The sequence below is a fragment of the Rhinolophus sinicus genome, chromosome 8, assembly GCF_057876585.1.
Source record: "Rhinolophus sinicus isolate RSI-liver-muscle chromosome 8, RSI-T2T, whole genome shotgun sequence".
In the NCBI taxonomy this organism is placed as follows: domain Eukaryota; kingdom Metazoa; phylum Chordata; class Mammalia; order Chiroptera; family Rhinolophidae; genus Rhinolophus; species Rhinolophus sinicus.
Window position 1 is genome coordinate 16,518,043 of NC_142508.1, and position 21,853 is coordinate 16,539,895.

Genomic DNA, 21,853 nt, shown 5'->3' on the forward strand with positions numbered 1-21,853 from the left:
AAAGGAGACATTCTAGCAGCGCTGGAACTTTGTACTGGCTGTGCCAGGTCTAGTCAGTTGCAGAGCCTGTGAAGTCTCCATTTAATCTCTCCCATCATTCCCATTGCTATTATCTTAGTTGAGGCCTTGAACATTTCTCTTCTGCTCTTTGCTTTAATTCTGTTTATCTCACCTTCAGCCAGGCCCCACCACACCACAGCTTGGTTATCTCTGTGAAACACAGTTATGTGCACTGTGCATAGAAATACCAACTGTCTCCTTGCTCACCAGATAAAATCCATGCTTCTGGGCCCTTTGTAATCTGGTCCTGGCCTACTGTCTAATACTTCCCATGGTCCACTCATCAAAATAAAAGCGCAGTGGTCCCTGTTGTCTGGACCTATCCTATGCTTCTCTGTGTTTGCTTTAAATGCCTTCTCCCCACCTCTATGGGTCCAGATCATACGCTGTTCTAAGGCCAGTGTAAATCTGTGCCTTCCTTGGCAAACCATCCCTACCTCTACCTGCAATCTGGAAGAAATCTCTTCCTACTCTAAACACTAGTAGCATTTGATGCCAACACTTTTTTTGCATTTATTCCTTAATGGACAGATCTTGTTCTCTTGCTAAACTTGAAGCTTCTTGAAGGCAGATGTTTAAGAGGAGTTTTCGTTTGCCTTAAGACACTTTTGTGGGATTTGTGTCTAATATTTAGTAAACCAACTTCTAATAGAAATAAAATCTATAATCTTTTATGAGTTTAACAGATACTGACACTAGATTCTTCTGGCTCAGCGTAACAGGTTCTTATTAATTCATGTGACAAGCTTAAAATATTTTTGGGGGGCGATGCATGGAATAAGCACATTTCTTTACCCCAGTGCCTCATTCACATGGAGACAGCTCAGGGAGGACAGCTTCTTTTATAAACGCCTTCTCATTAAACTTAGGAAACAGTGCTATCTGAATCCTAGGGCCTTGACCTGTTAACATCAGTTCTGTGGCACAGGCTTAGTCCTTGGCTCCCTTTCTGGAAAATTCCAGAACTATATAGAAATCATTTCTAAAATCCTGATTGACACGTTTTGCCAAGAATGTCAGTTATCTCTTGACAGTTTGGCATTAGCCTTTAAATATTAGATTGTGTAATCATAGCGCCGTTCAGGGAAAATAAGGTGGTAGGTGGTTGGCATTTTAAAAAGTAAAATGAACTTGGGTTCCTAGAATATTAATCATTAGTCTGCTGAAAATGCTGATACTACTCCTTAGCAGTGAAATGCTGAGTAACAAATAACTTAGATCAGAGGTGAGTACAGTGTGACTTTAGGGGTTCTAATATATTTTTACCAGAACAATATCTGAATGATATTTTCAAGCTTTGAAACTGAGAAAGTAGTGGAGGAACCTCCTAGTGAGTTCCCGCCAGTCTACTAGCCTGACCAGGCCGTCTCAGAGATGGATCATTATTTTGGTCATGTAACCTGCCTTCTCGTTGCCTTTCTTACCCTTGACTTTGCAGCAGAGAGGAGACAGAAACTCGTGGCCTCTACCATAAATACACATAGTAACAGCAGTCACGTAATTTTATATTTGTTGTGGGCAACTCATTCATTCGTGATGATGGAATGGCTTATTTTTAATGCAATGCTTTTCATTGATCTAAACTTAAATTCTTTTTTCCGTCTGATTTAGTGTCTGTACCCCATTCCAGGGCAGCATAAATTTAGCACAGCTTCTCATTTTACCAAACTGGTGGAAGTTTTAAAGGTTTTTATTCAGTCTACTTTTAACTTTTCATATGTGGTGGACTATAGTAACTCCTTAATTTTCAGTATAATGTGTAATTAAAGACAGAGCCAGTATCTGGCATGTGGGCTGTACCAGGGATTATGGGAAAGAGGAGGTGTGGAGTGAGTGGAAAGGAGAATGTTCTTTGGAAAATAGATACAAGCATGGACTGTGTCCCAAACAGAACACAAAATGGAAGAAACCAGGATTTGCATCCTTGGAAAGGATACAAAAGGTATCTTCAGTTTACTAGAAGACACCCATGTGGATAACTTATAATTTTAAATGCTTGATGAAGAGTAATTGCCATAGATCAGTGTCATTCATAGCAAATTAGTTCTGATTGATGGATTCTGTCTCTACGGATTTTTATATTTTAAAATTAGTTTACAACTTTTGTTAAACTCAATCCTCTGCCATACCCCATTCTTTCATTATCCGTGTATATTTTAGTTTAGTTTTGTTTAATGGTTGGAATATCTGTATCTGTGCTATGATGTTCAGTCAGCTACCTATGGATATCCCAAGGGGAGCAGAAACATCCATCGGAGGAACCCTGCGTGGTGGGGCTAGACAGCAGCAGCAGCCTGTGGTACAAATAGTTTGTAATTCATTTAACCAGTTTTCTATTGATAACTATTTGGATTATTGCCATTTTTAAGTTGCGGATATTTCAGTAAATACATTTGCAGATGTATCAGACACACTGTCTACTTTTAGAACTTTTTATTAAGCAGTGAAATGTGTACAAAAAGTGCACGTTATTTTCATAGCTCAATGATAAATGGAACAATAAAGGCATAATTAGCACCCTGAAAGCGCCCCTCCAAGCCCCTTTACAGTTATTACAGGCCTACTAGGATACCCGCCGTCCTAATTTCCAACACTCGATTCATTTCGCCTGTACCACGTATGCTCATCGGTGTCTGGTTTCTTTCATTCACTGTAATATCTGTGCGACTCATACATTTACGTGTGACAATTTATTTTTCATTGGCGTGTAATATTCTGTTGGGTGACTGTCCCAGAATTGATCCTTTTTATTGTTCATGAACCTTTGGGTTGTAACCTAATTTTTGGATATTACAACTAGTGCTGTGAACATTCTTAGACGTGGGTTTTGGGGAACAGAGCTATACATCTCTATTGGGAGTAGCGCTGACGGGCATAGAGTGTGCATATGTGCCGCTTTACAGTGCCAGCTTTTCAAGTGATTGAAACCGCTTCACACTTCCACCAGCAGTGTCTGGTTATTTTTAAAACATGACTTCATAGGAGTGAAATTCGAATAAAAGAGTAAATTCATTTTAAGTTTTGGAATATAGTGCTAACTTTGTCCTCAGGAATACTAATTTATACTTCACAGAACACTAGGTCTTATCCAGTTCTTTCATCTTGATCAATTTATAGTGAAAACTGTCTCCTTTCTAAATTAATGAGTTGAACTTTTTGTAGCTTAATTTTGCTTATTTGGCTTTTCTTAACTTGGCTGTTCTGGCCTTTTCTTTGTTAGGGTGTTCCTAATCCTGGTTACTGCTGTTGTAATAACCCCTTATTTTTTTTAAATCCACATTTATTTTGGTCATATGCTATAATTTTTTTTTTTCTTAGCTTGTTTTTTGTCTTAACTGTCTTTTACAATATAGAAGTTTTAAATGTGTGCTTGCTTGCATCTGCTATTCTTTCCTCGGTGGTTTCTTCTGGCTTTGGTGTCATCTAAGAAAAGCTTTTTTACACCCAAGATTTTTTTTTAAGTGTTTTCTTCATGGACTTTGTAGCTTGTATTTAATTTTGCTTTTTGTAACTAGATTTTACTTATTTTTCATTAACACAAGGGTGCTTTTCTAAAAGTTTTAAAACAACTTAAACATGTTTTACTTCTATTTATTACATTAGCATTAGCTTTGGGATATTTTGCAGGGTATCAGAGGGTGACTGGTCAGGAAGAATTTAGTGTATATCAAAGCTTGCATGTGTGTGTCATTGGACCATGAGAAATGAAACTGGTTTTCCAGTGTGGATTCTATTTGAATCCTTTCAGTGTGTATGCTAGTAAAGTAGTTAGATCAAATTAGCATAGACCAACTTCTTTTATTTACTATCTTTAGTGGGTATTGTTTAAGATTCTTGAACAAGGACTTTGCCAAAAATACACTTGGCCTTTTTGTCTATTCCCTGGCCTACAGCACAGAGGATTGGAGAACCAAATACTTAATTTCAAACCTTAAAAATATCACTTTTCTCTATTTAAGAGGTCATTTTAAAATTTCATTGGCTTATTCCTCTTTTGTATGATAGTACATGTAATTTGCACTACTGATTGAGAAGACGAGACCACTCTGTCATATATGGTGTTTTGTTTTGTTTTTTAATGTTACAGTGGGATTTGAGAGCTCCCTAAAACCTCCACCACCTAAAATTCTTGTCAGACTTATTGTTGGGTTAGAGTACAGAGCGGAGACATGAAACAGATATTAGAGCAGTAGCCCTCTCTTCTGCTGAGATGGATAGCTTTGGTTTGTGTAATTAAATCTTTGAATCTGAAAGGGGTTAGAGTCTCATGGATAGGTATATTTTTGAGGAAGAGAACACAGAAGTGTCACTCCTCTGTAATTATAGCCCCAGAGCACCCAGTTTAAGGGGGATGGAGGTTCTGGAGGAAGGGAAAGGATAGGTGAAAATAAATGCTTCAGACAAGATTAAAAATATGTATTTATTTTTGCTGGTCTTTTGCATTTGATTTGGCAATGCTACTTGTAGCAAGGTTGTATCTAATTATTTTTGTTATTCTCTAAGCCAAGGAGAAAATTGTGGGGACTTTCCTTAGTAAATCCATAATTTTAGGAGTGTAACATTTCCAGTTTAGGAGAATCAGTGTTTTGCTGAGTATCTGAATGTGACTAAAGGGAATATTGGATTTATGTTACAGGCTCGCTGGGGATCGGCTGGGGAGGAGAGAGTACAGATGAGAGAAAACTAACATTAACTGCCTGTTTTTCATTTATGTACAATATGTGCAAAAAGAAGTCTTGTGCATTTTACATGTTTAATCCTCACAGAAATCCTAAGAAGTGGTGTTTTCCTGATTTGCATGGAGAAAACAAAGGCTCGGGGAGTAAGTTGACATTATTTTGCCTAGGCTCACAAACCCAGTAGATGGCAGTCCTGGGATTTGAACACTGATCTCTGAATCTAAAGCTCTTTCACATTCTTTTCACAAGAGTATCTATTGCCTTCTGAACTATCAGAATTATTATGTGTATTTTATTGTTTCATATCAAATGTTGGAAACACTTTAAATGGCATATCTTGGCGATGTCATCATTAGTTCTCCCAGGTAGGACAAAGCCTGTGTAATTTCCTTTACCATCCACCTTAGCATTGAGAGTAAGCATGAGGTTACGATCCTGGGAGGACTCAATGAATTTGTAGTGAAGTTTTACGGACCACAAGGAAGTAAGTACAAATGTTGGTATGTGTTCTTCTATTACAGTCCTTTATTCTTTAACAGACATTGAAAAATATCAAAGGCAGATGGCGGTATGTGTAGTTTTTGAAAAGTGAATTCAATTGAACTCACGAACCAGCAAGGAAATCTTGCTGTTATCATAGTTTATATGCTTTTCTCTTTTATCTCTATGTGGAGTATTAAACATGAATTGTAAATTCTGGGTTTTGTTTTGGATAGTTACATGGATGGTTTAGGGAATTTTTTGTTTTGTTTTTCTTGACAGGGCAGGGGGTAGACTGAGGTAGGAGGCTGTCACTTACCAAATAATTGATAGTCTTTAACACTTTAAAATAAAAAATCAGGTAAATCTGGGGGAGAAAGGGAATCTTTGCTTATTTTCTAACTCGAGATCTTTTAAAGAAAAGTGTTTTAATCTGAACAGAGTTATAAGAAGTCCCTGACTCTTGAAGGAATTAATTTGCAAGGTTTTCAAAAGAGATTAGGATTTAATGTTTAACATTTTCACTTTGACTTTCCTTTCAGCACCGTATGAAGGAGGAGTATGGAAAGTTAGAGTGGATCTTCCTGATAAATACCCTTTCAAATCTCCATCTATAGGTAGGTAACTACCCAGTTTCTCTCCTTAGAGAGTTGATATCAAAGAGAAAATGAAAAACAACCCTACATTTTGTGGGAGATAATTATTCCAGAAATGGTTCCTTAACTGAATTTTTCCTTTTTGACTTTGGTTAAATTAATCAGTGACTTTGGGGGGGGGGGGGGGGCTTCTATAGTGTGATAGAAGATGTTCAAATACACCCTTTGCATGATTGTAATGACTATAACTCTAGATTTTTCTGTCTTTCAGAATCAGATTAAATAAACAATTGTAAGGCCCGCCGTCCATTCAGGCTATTAGCAGTAGAATGATAAATATATCTTAAATCTCATTTTAAATGCCAGATTGTTGGAATTAATATTATATAGTATCTATTCTAATTCTGTCATTTAAAAATCCTCTCTGTATCCTACTTTGCTTTTCACTCCAGCTCTGGGTACCTACCAATGAAACGACTGTTTTTCATTCTCTTCACGCCCAATCTTTTTAGCCCTCTAAACAGCTGAAGAAATTAGAATAGAAACCTCAGTGAGGTTGTATAAAGAGATACTTTTTCCTCTCCTTCATATTCCTTCTGCCCTAATTGGTGATATTTTTAATGTGTCACTGCCTTTAAGGCATTTAGTGACAATTTAGGTATGTTAGTGTCAGATGTTATAGAGGTATATCTATCTCATTGAGGGTTGACACCTTTAAATATTTTGAGATTAGTTTAGCTAACTTAAGCCAACTTTTAAAAATTTCATTCTGTAGATGATTTTAAAGTATTATAAAATGTTCACCAATTTTAAGAAAGAAGAAGAAAGTAAAATTGGAATACATTGAGCATTCTCTGAAGTAACTCAAAGCCTCAGTGCAGAATTGCCAGAGTCCACACAGTAGCAAGAGGAGACTGTTGTGGGCTTGTCTTTGGAACTAATGCCGGGTGTCCTGGAGATTAGACACACGCTCCTACCCCAACAAAAGGGTTTTTTAAAGTGGTAGATCAAAGACATTCTGAGCTTAATGCTTTGATTCTAGGTCCCCACATTTCTGCCTAGGATCAACAATGCAGAAAAGTTAGGACAGTCACAGACTAATTCCTAATCAAATGCAGCAGCTTCTCCCCCAACATCTAGCTACTTTACATGCTTTAGAGCTTTAATGCTGTAAAAATACTACAGAGCATCTGTAATTCCTTCTCCGGCTAGGAATTGTTAGTGTTCATTTTAGGAATAAACTGGTGATTTCCGCTTATGGTCCCTTAGGTAAGTTTTCTAAACTCAATAATCAAAAAGTACTTTATGGATAACTGAACTGAAAATTTCCTCACTGCTACAAGGGTCTCTGAACTTGAGAGTTGCTAAATAGTGAACTAGGAGGGGAACTCTGAAGTGTTGATTCTTTGAGACAGTCCCCAAGGATACCTGACTTTCTATCTGTGTAGTTGGGGCAGCAGCCCTGTCCCAATGCCATTCTAGGTGGTAGAATGTAGGTTTCACTCAGCTTGGAGGGATCTCCTTTCGTGTTGTGGTTCTCTAGTCCCCATTTATCGTATCTTTAGGGTGTTTCTTTCGAGACAGGCATTTTAAATCTATAAAGACTTAAAATGTAAGTTAAGAGGTATGATCTTTAAACCTGTACAAACAGAATGTCAAACCATATTTCACATGTCAAATATATTTCATAAATACCTATTTACTTAAAAGACTGAAAATTGGCATGCTAAATCTGGTTTTGTTAGCCTAATTCCTAGTCAGAAAGAAAACAATATAGCTTGTTGAAACTAACAGTGAACCTATAGAAATGCAATTACATATCCTGTAGAAATGTAGTTATTTCTCAAACCTTGTCTTAACATATTTTTCCAGGTAGTACAGTTGTTTCATCATAACTTTCAAAGTAAAAATACGTGAACTTTAGACATTATTTATTAACTAATGCACAACAGAAGCCTGTGTACTTTCTGAAATTAATGGTGTAATATGAAATTGGTTGGGACAAATAACTAGGCTAATTTAACGTCATAATTTTTCCTTTGCCTTTCTGTGTGCTTTTAGAACTTAGTAATACCTACACATGTGTACCATCTTCTCTTAAGGAAGTAGTTCTAGTTGAAATATTTGTACAAGCTGTCCTTGTTTCCTCTAAAGGAAGATTGCATAAGAGAGTTTTAATCAGTTGTGTGTGTGGGGTGACCCATTTTCAGGTTGTCAACAATGTAATTACTGTTGGAATGTGCTTTAAACATTTTGAGGGCTAGTGACTCATTTAGAATAAGCAAAGCTTCCTTTCTGAATTGTATAGATAGTTGTAGAATGATACAGAAGGGCAAAGAGATAAGAAAAACCCTTTTTCTGTAGTATCTAGGCAGGCATATCCTTCTTCCTGAGTCAGATTTTGAGCTCTTAAATATTAAGATGTGCAAATTTAGATTAAACATCTTTAATGCTTAGATCTTGGAGTTTAAAAATATATATGTATATATACTTTTTTGTTTGGTGTGTATGTGTAGTAATTGTGTAAATGCTCCCTACCCATAGTAGGAATGTAAGAAAGTACAGGTGAGCAAAAATAAAGAAAAACTAAAATGTCTCATAATCCTACCACTCAATAGAGATCATTATTTACATGCTGATATATGTACTTTAAAACATTTTTCTCTGCATATTTAAGTATATATTCAATATAATTTGACAGGCTCATCTTTGGGATAACCTCCAAATATAGTTTGAGAGTTTGCAGTAGTTAATGATTCCATGAGATATAACTAAAATGTACTTTTAAAAACAACTTACATCTTTAAATAAGTTTTTCTTTTTCCTCAAAATAGTAGTAAAGCTACTTCAAATCCTCTTTGGAAAGAGAAGGACTATAAACAGACACGTTGGGAGGTTACTCTTACAGAGCCATCCATCATTGTTTCATTAAGCACATCTTTTGGAATTTTACATTCTCTTTGAATATCATAAACGATGGCAAATCTTGATGCTTTGAAGCTGAGTATAAATTTTTTAAATGGCTAAAGGTCATTCAATCCCAGAGAATAAAGTGAATGGAAAACTTGCGTAACATCAGTTGGAGTACAAAATGATATGTAATTATGAAATTAATTTACGTTTAAGGATTATGATTTGTAAACTGGCTCTATGAGCACTTTCAAAGAGAAATTAGAGAACTCTTTTAGTCAATTTAACATCATTGAAATATTTTCAGTTTTAAGAGTGACTGCTGTGAAATAAATTATTTGATTCTTTAAGTTCTGATTTATTTGAAAGTTCAGACTTTTATCTTGCTCATTCAGAAACAGTCCCAGAATGCTTAGCAGTGCCGCTGGGTGTCACCACTGTGTAGAGTTAGGAGAGTGTGATTGGTCAGTGGCCTGGTTATCGGGAAAGAGTGGTTCTGGTTTCCCTTAATCTGGTCCTAGTTTCCCTTAATCATGAGAATGATGCTCATCTCAACTGTTGTTTCCTCTTCTAGAAAATGAGATCTTGGAATTAAATGAACTCTGCATGTTTGATATGATATATGGCATTCTACCGGATAATTAGGAAGGTTGTTCAAGGCTTTCACTAGTTAGGAGAGAAGATCAACATAAATAAAATACTGCATATGCTTCAGTCACAGTGTGTCATTGTGTTTTAGAAGAGGTGTCAGTCAGTGCCTCAGCTGAGGGAGAAATGGTATGGAGGAGATAGACTTAGAAGAAAGGTTGTGTTTCGTGTGTTGAGAATATAGTCTTTACAAAGCTTTCGAGATGTGAAGGTGCACATGAGGACTTTAGAAATACTCTTTCAAAACTCCAAGTAATTTTCAGTCCCTGAAGATTTTGTTCTATGCAAAGAAGTTGCTATAGCGACTGCCGTATCCCATACTTCTCCAGATTCAGTTTTTAGCCGTTACACATGTGCTCACCTATTAAGAGAAAGCTTTTGCCAAAGAAAACACATACTTGCAGTTGATGTAGGGGTGAAGTAAAGATGAGTGATCATGTATATAAAGAGGGTAAGACAGAGCAATTATTTATAAAAATAAAAAATAACCAATAGGCACAGGTTACAAAATGGCTTTATGTCTAATCCAAAGAATTAAAAAATGAGAATATATGACTTATCAAATTGGCAGGTTAGACATTGTTGGCAAAGGTATTATGATGTAGCCAACCTAGTAGGATATATTGATCGATAAAGATTTTATATCTTTTGAGTGATTTTACTTAAAAATTAAATTATCTTAAGGAAATCAGATACGTGCACTAAGATTAATGTACAAAGTATGTAAATTGAAGTGTTATTTTTAAAACTTTAAAGTTGGAAGCAACCTAAATGAGCCAGTTGATAATAAAGTATTTAAATTCTGATGCATCTTAATGAACAAAATGTTTTACAGCCTTTATTCGTGCTTTAACACCATCTTTAAAGGAACACACAGAAAATGTATAACTTTATACAGTGTAACTTTTTTTCCATGCAAATTCTGAGTATGAATGCCAAAATATTGAGTATAGTTATCCTTGGCTAGGGGATTAAAGACATTTTCCTGTAATTTCCAAATATTCTACAATAAGTCCCCTTTTATTATAAAAGTGAATATTTTTAAACATATGGCAATTGCATGTCTTTTGAATGTCCTGTTTACATCCTCATAGAAGTCTACACTTTTCCTGTCTTTTGTTCTAGAAAACCATCAAGCTATCCTCAGCCAGAATTCCCACCTGGTAGCTTGCTAAGGGCCTGCTGGCCCCATGTTTCCCACCAGCGTCCTTTCTTTTTTCCTCTCATTGTTAAGTATGCGTGTGTGTAAGTGTACATACTGTTCTCTTTCCTTTGTCTTCCTGCTTACAGTAGAATTTACTCTATCTTGGGTTCTATCGTTACACCTTTACACATAACTGTTCTTTACTCCTTTTCTGGCTTCCCCTCATTTCCCTTCCTGGGCTGTTACCTCAAGTAATTCTTACCTAGTACTTCTCTTTTCAGTCTGACTCTTCCATTTTTGTTCCCCCCTCACCCCATTTTTTCTCTTCATATGAACCAAAAAAGTCCCCTTGTTCATAGCTAATAATAACAGTAATACTTTCAATAAAGCTAAGCCAAGGGAAATAATTACATCATCTAGTAAAATACGATCATAAAAGATTAGATTTAAGGTTTTCTGTCTCTAAAGGTCTTGAATGTATCTAGATGTAGTAGTCTTCGTCAGGTCATACTTCAAATACTAGCATTTAAGGCCTTTCACCTTATTTTTAAATGATTACTGGTTAGTATATTAATGGAACTGCATTCTACTAATTTCAGATAGATTTGTAGAGTATTTTAGAATCTCTTGTAAATAACCTTAAGACCAGCCTGGGAACTGTCACCTATTACACTTTTCTTTTAAAGTAGAAAACTCTGTTGTAAGATCATCTAACAAGTCTACACACTAACTTTTGAAATACTGCCTAGACATATATCTCCGTTACCAATAAGGAGTTCCCTCTCCTGGGAGCAAGCTTTAGGCACTATTGTGTCTGGATTGCACTTGGGTGACCACGCCAAAACTGAGCGTGTAAGAGGAATGGTTGGTTGAGAACAGGATTCTGGAGGCACTGCTTAATGGTTTGCTGAGTATTGGTAGACTGGCCAGGGAAAATCCAGCTCACTCTGCACTGGCATTTGATGGCAGTGGTATAGAGCAAGAGCTAGCCAAACCTGTGTGAGTGAGTGGAGAGAACCTGAAAAAGTCATGGGCAGAAACCACAGTTAGAATGCTCTATGGCGCTATACTAATGACCTTTACAATTAGGTCAGATTGTCATCTGAATAGGATGGTTTAGGTCTTCTCATCCTATTCCGAGGGAAACTACACTGGCTATGACCTGTCAGAGGCCCTTCTAAATCTCCCAACCTGCCATAGTTTCTTAATTAAAAGATAGTCTCGTAATCAGTGCACCGTATTCTTTTTGTGCCAGCGATTAAGGGAAGTGATTAACCTTTTTCATTGTCAGAATAGCAGACTCACCTGGTAGTTCAAATTTTTTATTTCACTATGGCCAGAAATTACCTCACCTTATTTTTGGAATGGAGGTTTATAATACGGCATGACTAAGCTAACTATAGAGCTTAGAATATTTACCATTTTAATTTGTGTCTTCCTAGAAGGAATCAGTGTGCTCCCTCAGGAACTAGTGTGAAGAACCTAGCTGAGTAGTACGTAGCCAGGGGAGGACCAGGATTTGGAGTAGAGAGGAGTGGGTCATTCATGACAGGTTTGGGGTTAGTCATTTAACAAAGGCCAACTTGGACCACTATTTCCACAGACAGAATGAATTCTTAGACTGAGGAAGCAAAATTCCATTAAGATTACCTGTATACTTCTCTATTTTCATGACCTTGGGTTGGAATTCAGTTCTCGTCTCAAACAGTTAAATAATTGCTACTGTATAGTGATCTATATCTTTTGAATTCCAGAAGAGAGAAACAAATTTCTAGTAGGGAAGTTTTGTAAAAAAGTTTTTTTTAGATAATGCAATGAGAATGTAAGCAATTGTTAAGAGCTCTCTTTTTACTGGTGTTATTCTGAAAATGAAGTTTTTTAGGATGGATTTTTAAGAGTATGTCTGGCAGTTGACGCTGAACCTGCTTTCTCAGAAAACGGATACATCTTGTATTATTTCTTCTAATCAGTTCCACAAATTTATGGGATACCCACTGAGTGCAGGGCATTATTCTAGGTGCTAGAGATACAGAAGTGAACAAATTGCTCTCTTGACCCTTATATTCTTTGGGAGGAGAAGCTAAAGCAAAAGTTAAGGTGTCTGATAGCTTTATGCAGAGAATGGATGTGACAGGATTGATATAATAGCTACCTTAGATTAGGTGTTCAGGAAGGGCCTCTGACAAAGTAAATTCAAGCTGGGGATTAAATGAAAAGGGAAAAGAAGCCCAGCACTGATCCTCCGAGATCAGGGATAACAGCATTCCAGGCCGAAGAAATTGTGAGGCAGGCGGGCGCTTAGTTTGCTCAAAGAAGAAGAAATAAGGCTGGGAAGCTGGGTGAAGAGTGAGACACGAGAGAAGGTCCAAGTGGGAAGCAGGATGACGTGTCATAGGGTTTTGCAGGCCAGCTTAAAGAGTTGACTTTTATTTTTAATGAAATGGAAAAGTCATTGAAAGGTTTCAAGCAGGTTTAATGATCACTCTACTGTTGAAGGGAAGCATCGGTACTAGTGGTTTGGGTCAGGGTTTTGGATCAGACACCAGGATGGAGCAACCCCAGTGAAGACAGACATTGCTTTGAAGAAATTGGCTATATTAAGGACGTCATACCAATGTGGGTGGTACCTATAGGAAGCTATAAGGAAGGTTTTCGTTTCTATTTGTTAAATGGGAGATCTGAAGGGTGTTTGTATGCTCGTTGTAGGGAGTGGTCCAGAAAAGAGGAGGAGGATTGGAGGAGCGACGCCTTTGAGGTGACAGGAAGGGGCAAGGTCAGAACACAAATGGAGTGGTGGTGGAGAAGACCATGAATATTTGAGTGAGCTATAGAGGCAGGAGAAAGAAGATGTGTACAGAGAGGATTTTGTGCGGGAAAATGAGGGATCCTGTCAGTTGGGATTCCATTTTCTCAAAGCAGATGGGCAGAGGGATTAACTCAAAGTGAGAAATGAAGAGAACAAAGGGAATGGGAGATTTGCAGAATAATGGTAAAATGTACAAGTCATTGGATAACGGGGAGCAAACTACGAGAGAAAGGAGAGGGGAAAATTACAGGTGATGTTGAAGCCACAAAAGGTTACTGAGCATACATTTAAAAGTTGGTTACATTTGTTTATGTCTCTCCTTCTTGCCAGCCTAGAAGATATAAACTTCGTGAAGACAGTCTCGGGTCTGTTTCACTAACAGCCCTTCTCCCTACCTCAGTGCCTGGTAAAGTGCCCGCTCTGTAGAAGAATACAGTTGACCCTTGAACAACGCAGGGGTTAGGGGCGCTGTTGGAAATCCTTGTAGTAACTAAAGTCGGCCTTCGGCATCTACGTGTTCCCAACCCAGTTATTGACCCTTAAACAAGTGGGTTTGAACTGTAAGGGTCAGTTGAAAAACTCTGCACATAAGTGGATTTGTGCGTTTCAAACCGGGTTGTTTGAGGGTCAACTGTATTCAGTGAGTGAGTGAGTGAGTGAGTGAGTGAGTGAATGAATGAATGAATGAATGAATGAAAATGGCTGCTTAGTGGTACCCTCAAGCCCAAGTACAGAGAATGTGAATGATTGGTTCCCTCTCATTGTAAATGGGCATTTTGGAAGGCAGAGGGCAAGGAATTTTCAGAGGATTGCTAGAGTGATGATGGTGATGGCTCCTAAATCTTAAATAAGGATGGGGTGAAGATGGTGCTGGTAGGTAGGAAGAAAAAGGAAGGGTCAACGGATTAGAGTTCATAGGTGAAAGAATAGTTCATGGGATGGGAAGCTCTTTGACAAGGATTGGAGGCTGTGCTGGGAGCGGGGATGTCTGAAATTGATTTTGGAGGTGAAGTTTGTAGAGGTGACAAAGTCCAAGGTATGGGAGTGTGAATGAGACGGAACAGAGGAGAAGCTCAGAACTGACTGAGAGGCCAGGGTGTCAGGAGTGGGGTCTCTATAGGTGATAATGTCGTTAAAAATGACAGGAGTTGGGGGCAGGGAGAGAGACTTGGGGGCCAGGTGCTGAAGTTCTCAGTGACAGAAGAAGGCAGTGTTCAAATTGGCCCTAGTAATGAGAAACCTGTTAGCGTCTGTGATGTCTCAGTTCATTCAGCTTCATCTTGCTATTAGCCAGAGTAGAAATAGTAGTTAGCATCAGATGGGTGTCCCTTTCCTTCTTCAAGCTGGATTATGTCAGTTTTAATTCTGCCTTTGGCAATTCATTATTATATACTCTTTCCATTTGCTATATAGAAATTCCATCTAACTTGCTGCTTAGGTAGCTCCTACTTTAACTGTAGTAGGTGACCTCGAGCTTTTGAGCTGGTTATTAATTCTGACATCTTTTTGGCATTAAATCCATTCCTTGCCCGTTAGGATTGGTATCATAATAAAAACATGTATTCTTGGCTTCCTTTTTCTTTAGTTAAAGTGATATTCTTTTAAAAACAAGAGGAATGTCTTAGTCCCCTTTGAAAAGCTTGTTCACACAAGCTTTCGTTCAGGTTCCTGGTGTTGGTGAAAACCATATTGCTGGGAGGAACTTCAGAAATCCCATCCAGTCGCCTCATTTTAAAGATGGTACAAATGAGACTCCGGAAGGTGGAGGCGATATATCCCTACTAACTAGTTACAGACTACCTGCTGGCTTCCAGTCTAGTGTTCTTTTCCCCTAAACCAAATGGTCTTTTTAATCAACATTAGAGTAACTGTATTTTCCATTTCCGGTGTGATGGGCATATAGGAAACCTAATATCCCATAATCAAAGTATCCTCTAATGCTCTTGACAATTCCTAAAGGATTAAGAGGTGGCTCTGCAGGGGTAGATATTTTCATTTTTACGATGAGGAAAGTGATTTGAAATTACTTGATTGAGTTCATTAAGCTAATAGTAACATTGAGTGCTTACCCTGTGCCAGTTACTGGTCAAATGCTATACATACCTTCCTTTAAACGTCATGACAGTCCTGGGGTGTGTAGATACCATTTTTTAACCTAGCTTTATGACTAAGGAAACAGAAGGGAAGAGATTGAGTAACTCTAACTTGCCCAAGGCTCACAGAGTGGAACTTCGGCTGTCTGACTGGAGCCTGACTTTTTTTTTTTTTTTTGTCTTAATTTTTATTGGGGAAGGGGAACAGGACTTTATTGGGGGAACTTCCAGGACTTTTATTTATTTATTGCTTCCAGGACTTTTTTCCAAGTCAAGTTGTTGTCCTTTCAATCTTAGTTGTGGAGGAGGTTCTGTTCAGCTTCAAGTTGTCCTTCCAGTCTTAGTTGTGGAGGGCGCAACTCAGCTCCAGGTCCAGTTGTCGTTGCTAGTTGCAGGGGGCACAGCCCACCATCCCTTGAGGGACTCGAGGAATTGAACTGGCAACCTTGTGGTTGAGAGCCCACTGGCCCATGTGGGAATTGAACTGGCAGCCTTTGGAGTTAGGAGCACGGAGCTCTAACCGCCTGAGCCACCGGGCCAGCCCCCTGGAGCCTGACTTTTTAACCATGACTTTGTTTACTATGAGAACCTTGAAATTGGGTCTCACAATAGGCCATCCAGTGTGTTCATTGCCTCTGACCGTGACAATAAAAACTGCCTGACTGAGACAGTGTGGTTGTATGAATGACCAGGAGAGTGAAAGATAAAGTACGGAAACAGGAAGAGATCACAACCTTCCAAAAGTGAAAGTACAGGCCTCGACTTCGGCTGCAGGTTTGGTGATCTGCTAAGTTGGTAGAAGGGTTATGCTGTGGAAGGATAACGCTTCACCTTGTCTTAGTTATAAATGAACTTTTCTTATCCATCCAGCCCACTCCTCAGACTCCATATTATCAGAGAGAAAGGAAGACACAGAACAGAGGACCCCTTGTTGAGTTTAGATCTCCTGAACACACACAGGATCAGTTCAGAAGTTCCCCTGACACAGGGCATTGAGAGGGAGCTCCTTGCTTGGTTCCTCACCCAAGAAGAGACCGGCCCCGGTGCACCTCTCCCGAGTAGCAAAGGCTCAGCTCTCTGAAGAGACTTCTGCCCGGGTGCAGGCTGCCACGGGCTGGGCCTGGCTGTCTGAGGTAAGATGAAAACCTATCCAAGGGGATGCGCTCACGCACAAAGCTGGCAGAATCCCCACCCCTTTTTTATCTGGAACACCCCAACTCTAATTGCCTCCTGCATGCTAGGAATGGAGATCCGAGTGATTGCCCTTAAAATTTTACAGTCTGAGATACTGCTAGGGGAGATAAGATTCGATCTTTAATAACTATGTTTTAGATCATGATACCTACTTTAAAAAACATAGAATTAATCAGTTTGATTCTGAAGGGTCTACTTAATGTGGGCATTTGTCCTGACGATGGAATATGAGAATAATTTAATGTATTCACTTACTATTTTCTCCTAGGAATTCATAAGCTTATCAATTAAATGGCATCAGCCATCTGCAGTGCAGGCTCATTTCATCGCTGGGCCACAGCTACCGGTCTGTGTCTTTGGCGCCCTTTCACATATTTACCTTAGAGTGGGTTTCCCTGGTTTCATGATTCACTTGTTTCACCTCATTTTTTGAAGATTATTCTCAATGAAATTTCTGGGCAGATGACTGGCCCTAGGTATTTCATTCTATACACAAATTTGATCTTAAAAAAATCTCACAAATAAAAGGAGCAAAGGTGGAAAACAATGAATTTTTGCCTCTCTTAGTTACATATTGACCCCAATATCAGAAGTTATTCGAAAGTGTGCCTAACTTTGTACGATCCCCTCCTGGGATTGGACACAGAAACGGGCTGAAATAAAAACCAGTTTTCAGCATGACTCGGCACGATGTTATTTACCTTCTCTACCTATTAGCCTATCGGTCAAGGTTTGTTATTCTAGACAGTTGAGTATTGGAGTGGAACAAGCCAAAAGCCTGGTGTATTTTTCTATTTTAATAACCTGTGCTTTTATTTTTGAAGATACGTAGTTTTGCATCAACTAAGCACGATTTGGATTCTTCCTCCAGAATTATAAATCGCCTGATTCCCTTTTGCTAAAAGATAAGAGGACAGAGGTGATTGTCCACTGGTTTTTACAAATGCGTGAGCCATGCCAGAGAATAATTGTCCAAAAGATTTAAACAAAGGAGTTCTGAATTTTATCAGGTCAAATCATCAGAATACATCCTTAGCAAATGTCTGGTAGTGCAGAAAATCTTAAATCATGTAGATTAAAAATGACGTGCTGCTTCCACTACCATGTCTGCATGAAAGCAGTTTTCAAAATACGTTCTTTTAAAATATCTTCAAAATAGTTCCTGGTTGAATGGAAACAAGCGTTGGGAAAGTTCTCTTGTTGCAGACATATTCATTAATGTGGCGTTAGCGTTGCCAAAAGGAAGGAGAACATGCCAGGGCAAACATCCTCAGCCCTGAGAACGTCCCTTCTCTGAATTCCTAGCCTGTTCTTTCTCAGTCTCCTCCCCTCCTCTTCCAGAAGTTCCATTGTTGCCATCTTTATCCAGAATGTAAATGGCTTTGCCAGAAATGCTACGTACAGCTTGTCCAAGAACAAATGTGCAGGAGAGCTATATGCTCATTTCCATTTATTTGCTTTGGGTATTTTTCTAACAATTGGAAAAGCCTGGTATAGGAAGAGAGGATTGTAGTCTGGAAATTGTTTTTTTGTTAGGATTGGTCTAGCTGTGCTTGTTCCTCAGAGGCGAGGTTATAAACCCTGTTTCTGCCTACTTTGGAGTAGTCAGCGGATTTTGTGTCTCTTGGTGGTATGTTAGTTAGCATGTTGGTAGCTTTGTATTTCCTCCAGAATATTTCTGTACCTAAAAAATGTGTCTTACAGAATAAATTTCCTTTAAGGACTTAACCTTTGGGCATTTCCCTTGAAGGCTTCTGTTCTCAGAGCATTGGCCATTGTTACTAAATCCTAGATTTTTAGAGCTGATAGTCCCTTTCTAAACTGAGTAAGACTGGAGATTGTGGAGATGATATAGCCCTGCTATTTCTCTTTGCAGGTAGAGAAACAGGCCCACAGAGGGGAAGTGACCCGCCCAAGGCACACAGTTAAAAGCAGAGCTGGGACCAGCCTCAAATCCCTGTTAGGACTTTTCTCTTTCCAGTCGGATTTTGCCCTCTGTCTCAGAGCTCAGATACTGTTTCATACTTAGCACAGGCACTGGGGACTGGGCCCCAACCCATTTATCACTGAAGAATATGTTTGCTAAGTCCTCTTTGGCCCTCTCTATTATGTCCTCTTGGACTCAACCAAGCCAAAATCTAGATTTAATTGGAAACTGCATTGATTCCAAAAGTAATTTCCAGAAAGGAGGCACCTTAACCTTTCAGAGACAGTTTTGATAAACATGTAAATCGCTTTCACTGTAGCTATTTTCTTGACAACACCTTTGAGGTTCCCTGTGACATAAGTTGTTGAAGCTTCATTCTTACTATAGGAGAGACAGCTTATTCCGTTTTGCTTGAGGTTTGCCTTTCCCCGTCATTCTTTGCCCAGTTTTCCCACCTCACTCAGAATGAAAAGCGAGCGTCTTTGAAAGGGCCCGCAAATGCTCGTCACCTCTCCGACCTCACTTCTAGTCTATTCCTTGTTCACTCTGCTTCAGTTTCACTAGTCTCTTTGCTGGTCTTCGAACACGTCAAGCAAACTCTTGGTACGCTTTGCACTTGGCTGTTGGTGCTGTGTAGACACTCTTCCCCTAGACACTGAAGGACTCCTCCTGCACCGCCTTCAAGTTTAGTCACCTCCGTAAGGCCCCCCCGACCATCCTGTTTAAGATTGCTGCCCCCACCCCAGCAGTCCTATTCAGCGACCCCTTCCTTGTGTTTTTCTCCATAGCACTTGGCCCCCTTCTAACAGCACTTCCATTCTTCAAGAACTCTCCAGATGATTCTTACCTGTAGCCAGCATTGGAAACTTCTGCCATACATGCTGCTTCAGTCGATGTTACTTAGGAGAGTTGTAGCAGGATTTTAAGTGTCAAGAATGAATTTTAAGTTCTTAAAATGCAAAGGTATTTCAAGCAAAATACCTTTCCCATAATAGAACAAGTCTCCTGAAATAAGTTTCCATTTATAGTGGTTGGGCATTAAGGTCTGCCACTCACCAGAAGGTGTCTTGGCCGTTACAATAGCAGTATATTCCTATATGCAACTAATCTTGAGGACCGAGTGCCTTAGGGCCTGAGGATCTTCTGATTTTTTTTTGTAATGAATTTGTATTATTTAAATAAGAGTGTTTAAGATATGAGAGTTCAAGCAAAATAATGGATTTTAGCTACCTTTTTCCTTAAAAGGCTTCAGCAGTAGATAACCAGTGTGTAATTAGGTCTACTTTAGGATGTTTGCTGTTTATAATTTTTTCTTTGAAAGTGTTTTTTTCAACTATTAAAATGACACTTTGTAGAAATTTGGGCAAATCGGAAGAGTAGTAGCAATAATGGGGGATTCTCTCAAAGTTGAGTACCATTGACTCTTGTTTCCTTCTAGCCTTTTTAAATTGCTGTGATCCCAATGGGGTGGGTGGGGGGTGATGTGATTTGAAAAGTATAATGGACAAAATATTTCCACCATGAAGAATTAAGCACTGTTAACAGCTGTACATATTTGCTTCCACTTTCCTATCTGTGCAGACTTATTTTAAGAAGGGAGCAAATAATATAGAAGCACGTTGTCTTTCTAAAGGCATACAGTGTTACAGATATACTCGTCTTTAATTACCATTCCCCATTCTGTTCCCTATTCCCACCATTGGCCCTGCACTCTCACTGAAATAATTACTTTTGTAAGTTTGATATGTTGGTCCAGTGCAGTTTCCATACTTGTTACCATAGAGAATATATAGTGTTGCTTTAGTTTAGTTTATCTAATGGTATCATGGTGCAACCTTTTTCCCCTCTGCTTTGGATCTATCCAAGTTGATACTTCATTGGTCTCGTGCATCACCTTGGCTGTATAGAGCTCCCAGTGTCTGGATGCACTAGTTTCTCCAGTCCCTTTTAATAGGGTTGGATTTAAATGCTTCAGCAAATATCCTCATGGGTCTTCTTGAACACCTGTATTAGTGTTTTTCTAGGGTCATGTAGATTTTTATCCTGCTTCTTCTCCTCGTAACATTCAGACATGAGCATTTCCATTGTATAATCTCTTCATAAACATACCTATTAAATCTAGACTTTGGAACAGCTTTCATTTCCTTAATGAAAAATTAATATGAAATTATAATTGAACACAAGGCTTTTCTTTTTGCATCAGAGTAATTAAATACTGCATGGGTTCTCTTACTAGTAGTAGGTAAAACGGTAAGCCATTTCAACACAAAGGATTAAAAAACAAAAATTAGATGCATAATTCGTTCCTTGGAGTGGCTAGAGCAAGCGGGGACCGGCATATCTGGGATTTCGTTTCTTATTCCCTTTCTCTAAGTCTAGAGAAGTTTGTTAGATTTTTTCTGAGATGTCCTCTGTCGCAACTCATCCTTGAGGGTCCTCTTCTGATGCCACTTTTCTTCATCTTTCTGACACCTTCCTCTTCCCTGCACGCTCCCTGGTTGTGTCAGCTTTGAGCACGTTGCCATCACTTCTCCGTGTCTCTCTTGCCACTGCTGCAGTGACCTCCTCGAGAATAGCGTGCTGTCTTATTTGTGTGGTACCCTAAACAAGCACAATGCCTGACGCAGAGGCGTTGACCAAATAGATTTTGAATGAAGGAAATGTGAGGTCGGAGTTCGAGAGAGGGTGGGATGGGCTGTAGTGATTGATGGTCAGTTTAGTAAGGAACTTCGATTTACTGAAAGTATGGAATGGAATAGGAAGTCTTAACAGGAAATGAGGTGATAAGGGTGACAAAATGACAGCTGTGACAGTGGGTTTGCCTTAGAATATTGTCATTTGCATGCACACAGACTGATCAATCACCAGTTTTTAAGTTAGAAAATAAATTCTCCTTGGAATTTAATTATCACTATGTTGAAGTCTGTACTTGTTTTTCTAGGAATAAATCAGAAAACTTGAATCTCTGACAGATATAGCCATCCTACAGTTTTTGTTTGGTTTTCTTTTTTTTAAAGCCTTGCCTCATTTCTCGGTTGCCCCAATTTTAATCAAAACTGAGTTTCCTGGAATGAGTAGACTAAAGTTAAAGGAAATATTTTAGTCACTGTTCTTAACGAAATCTTCTGTGGTTTGGAAGCGGTACTCCTTTAGCGTTTCAACAGTTTCATTCATGTTCCGCACACAATGTCGCCGAGTGATACCAGTAACTGAGCTTCAGAAGGAGAAGTTCAAATGCAGAACCTCCAAATTGAGAGCTTGAACAAGAAAACTTCTGGGAGGGGAGTCAGAGTCGCTCTCTTAGCTTTTATCCTGG

The 21,853-nt window shown here is 38.8% G+C and overlaps 1 protein-coding gene across 3 annotated transcripts in view; it reads left to right on the forward strand.

Annotated features, from left to right (window-relative positions):
• The window catches only part of UBE2H (ubiquitin conjugating enzyme E2 H), a 94,909-nt gene that overhangs the window by 49,511 nt on the left and 23,545 nt on the right, over nucleotides 1-21,853 (forward strand). For 2 of the 3 annotated variants that reach the window (XM_074315611.2, XM_019751331.3), the window contains exons 2-3: nucleotides 5,147-5,223; nucleotides 5,762-5,836. In XM_074315611.2, coding sequence (XP_074171712.1) covers nucleotides 5,147-5,223; nucleotides 5,762-5,836 — 152 coding nt within the window. Of the gene's footprint in view, nucleotides 1-5,146; nucleotides 5,224-5,761; nucleotides 5,837-16,286; nucleotides 16,550-21,853 lie in introns of those variants that run through there. The other variant, XM_019751336.3, reaches the window with a different exon arrangement.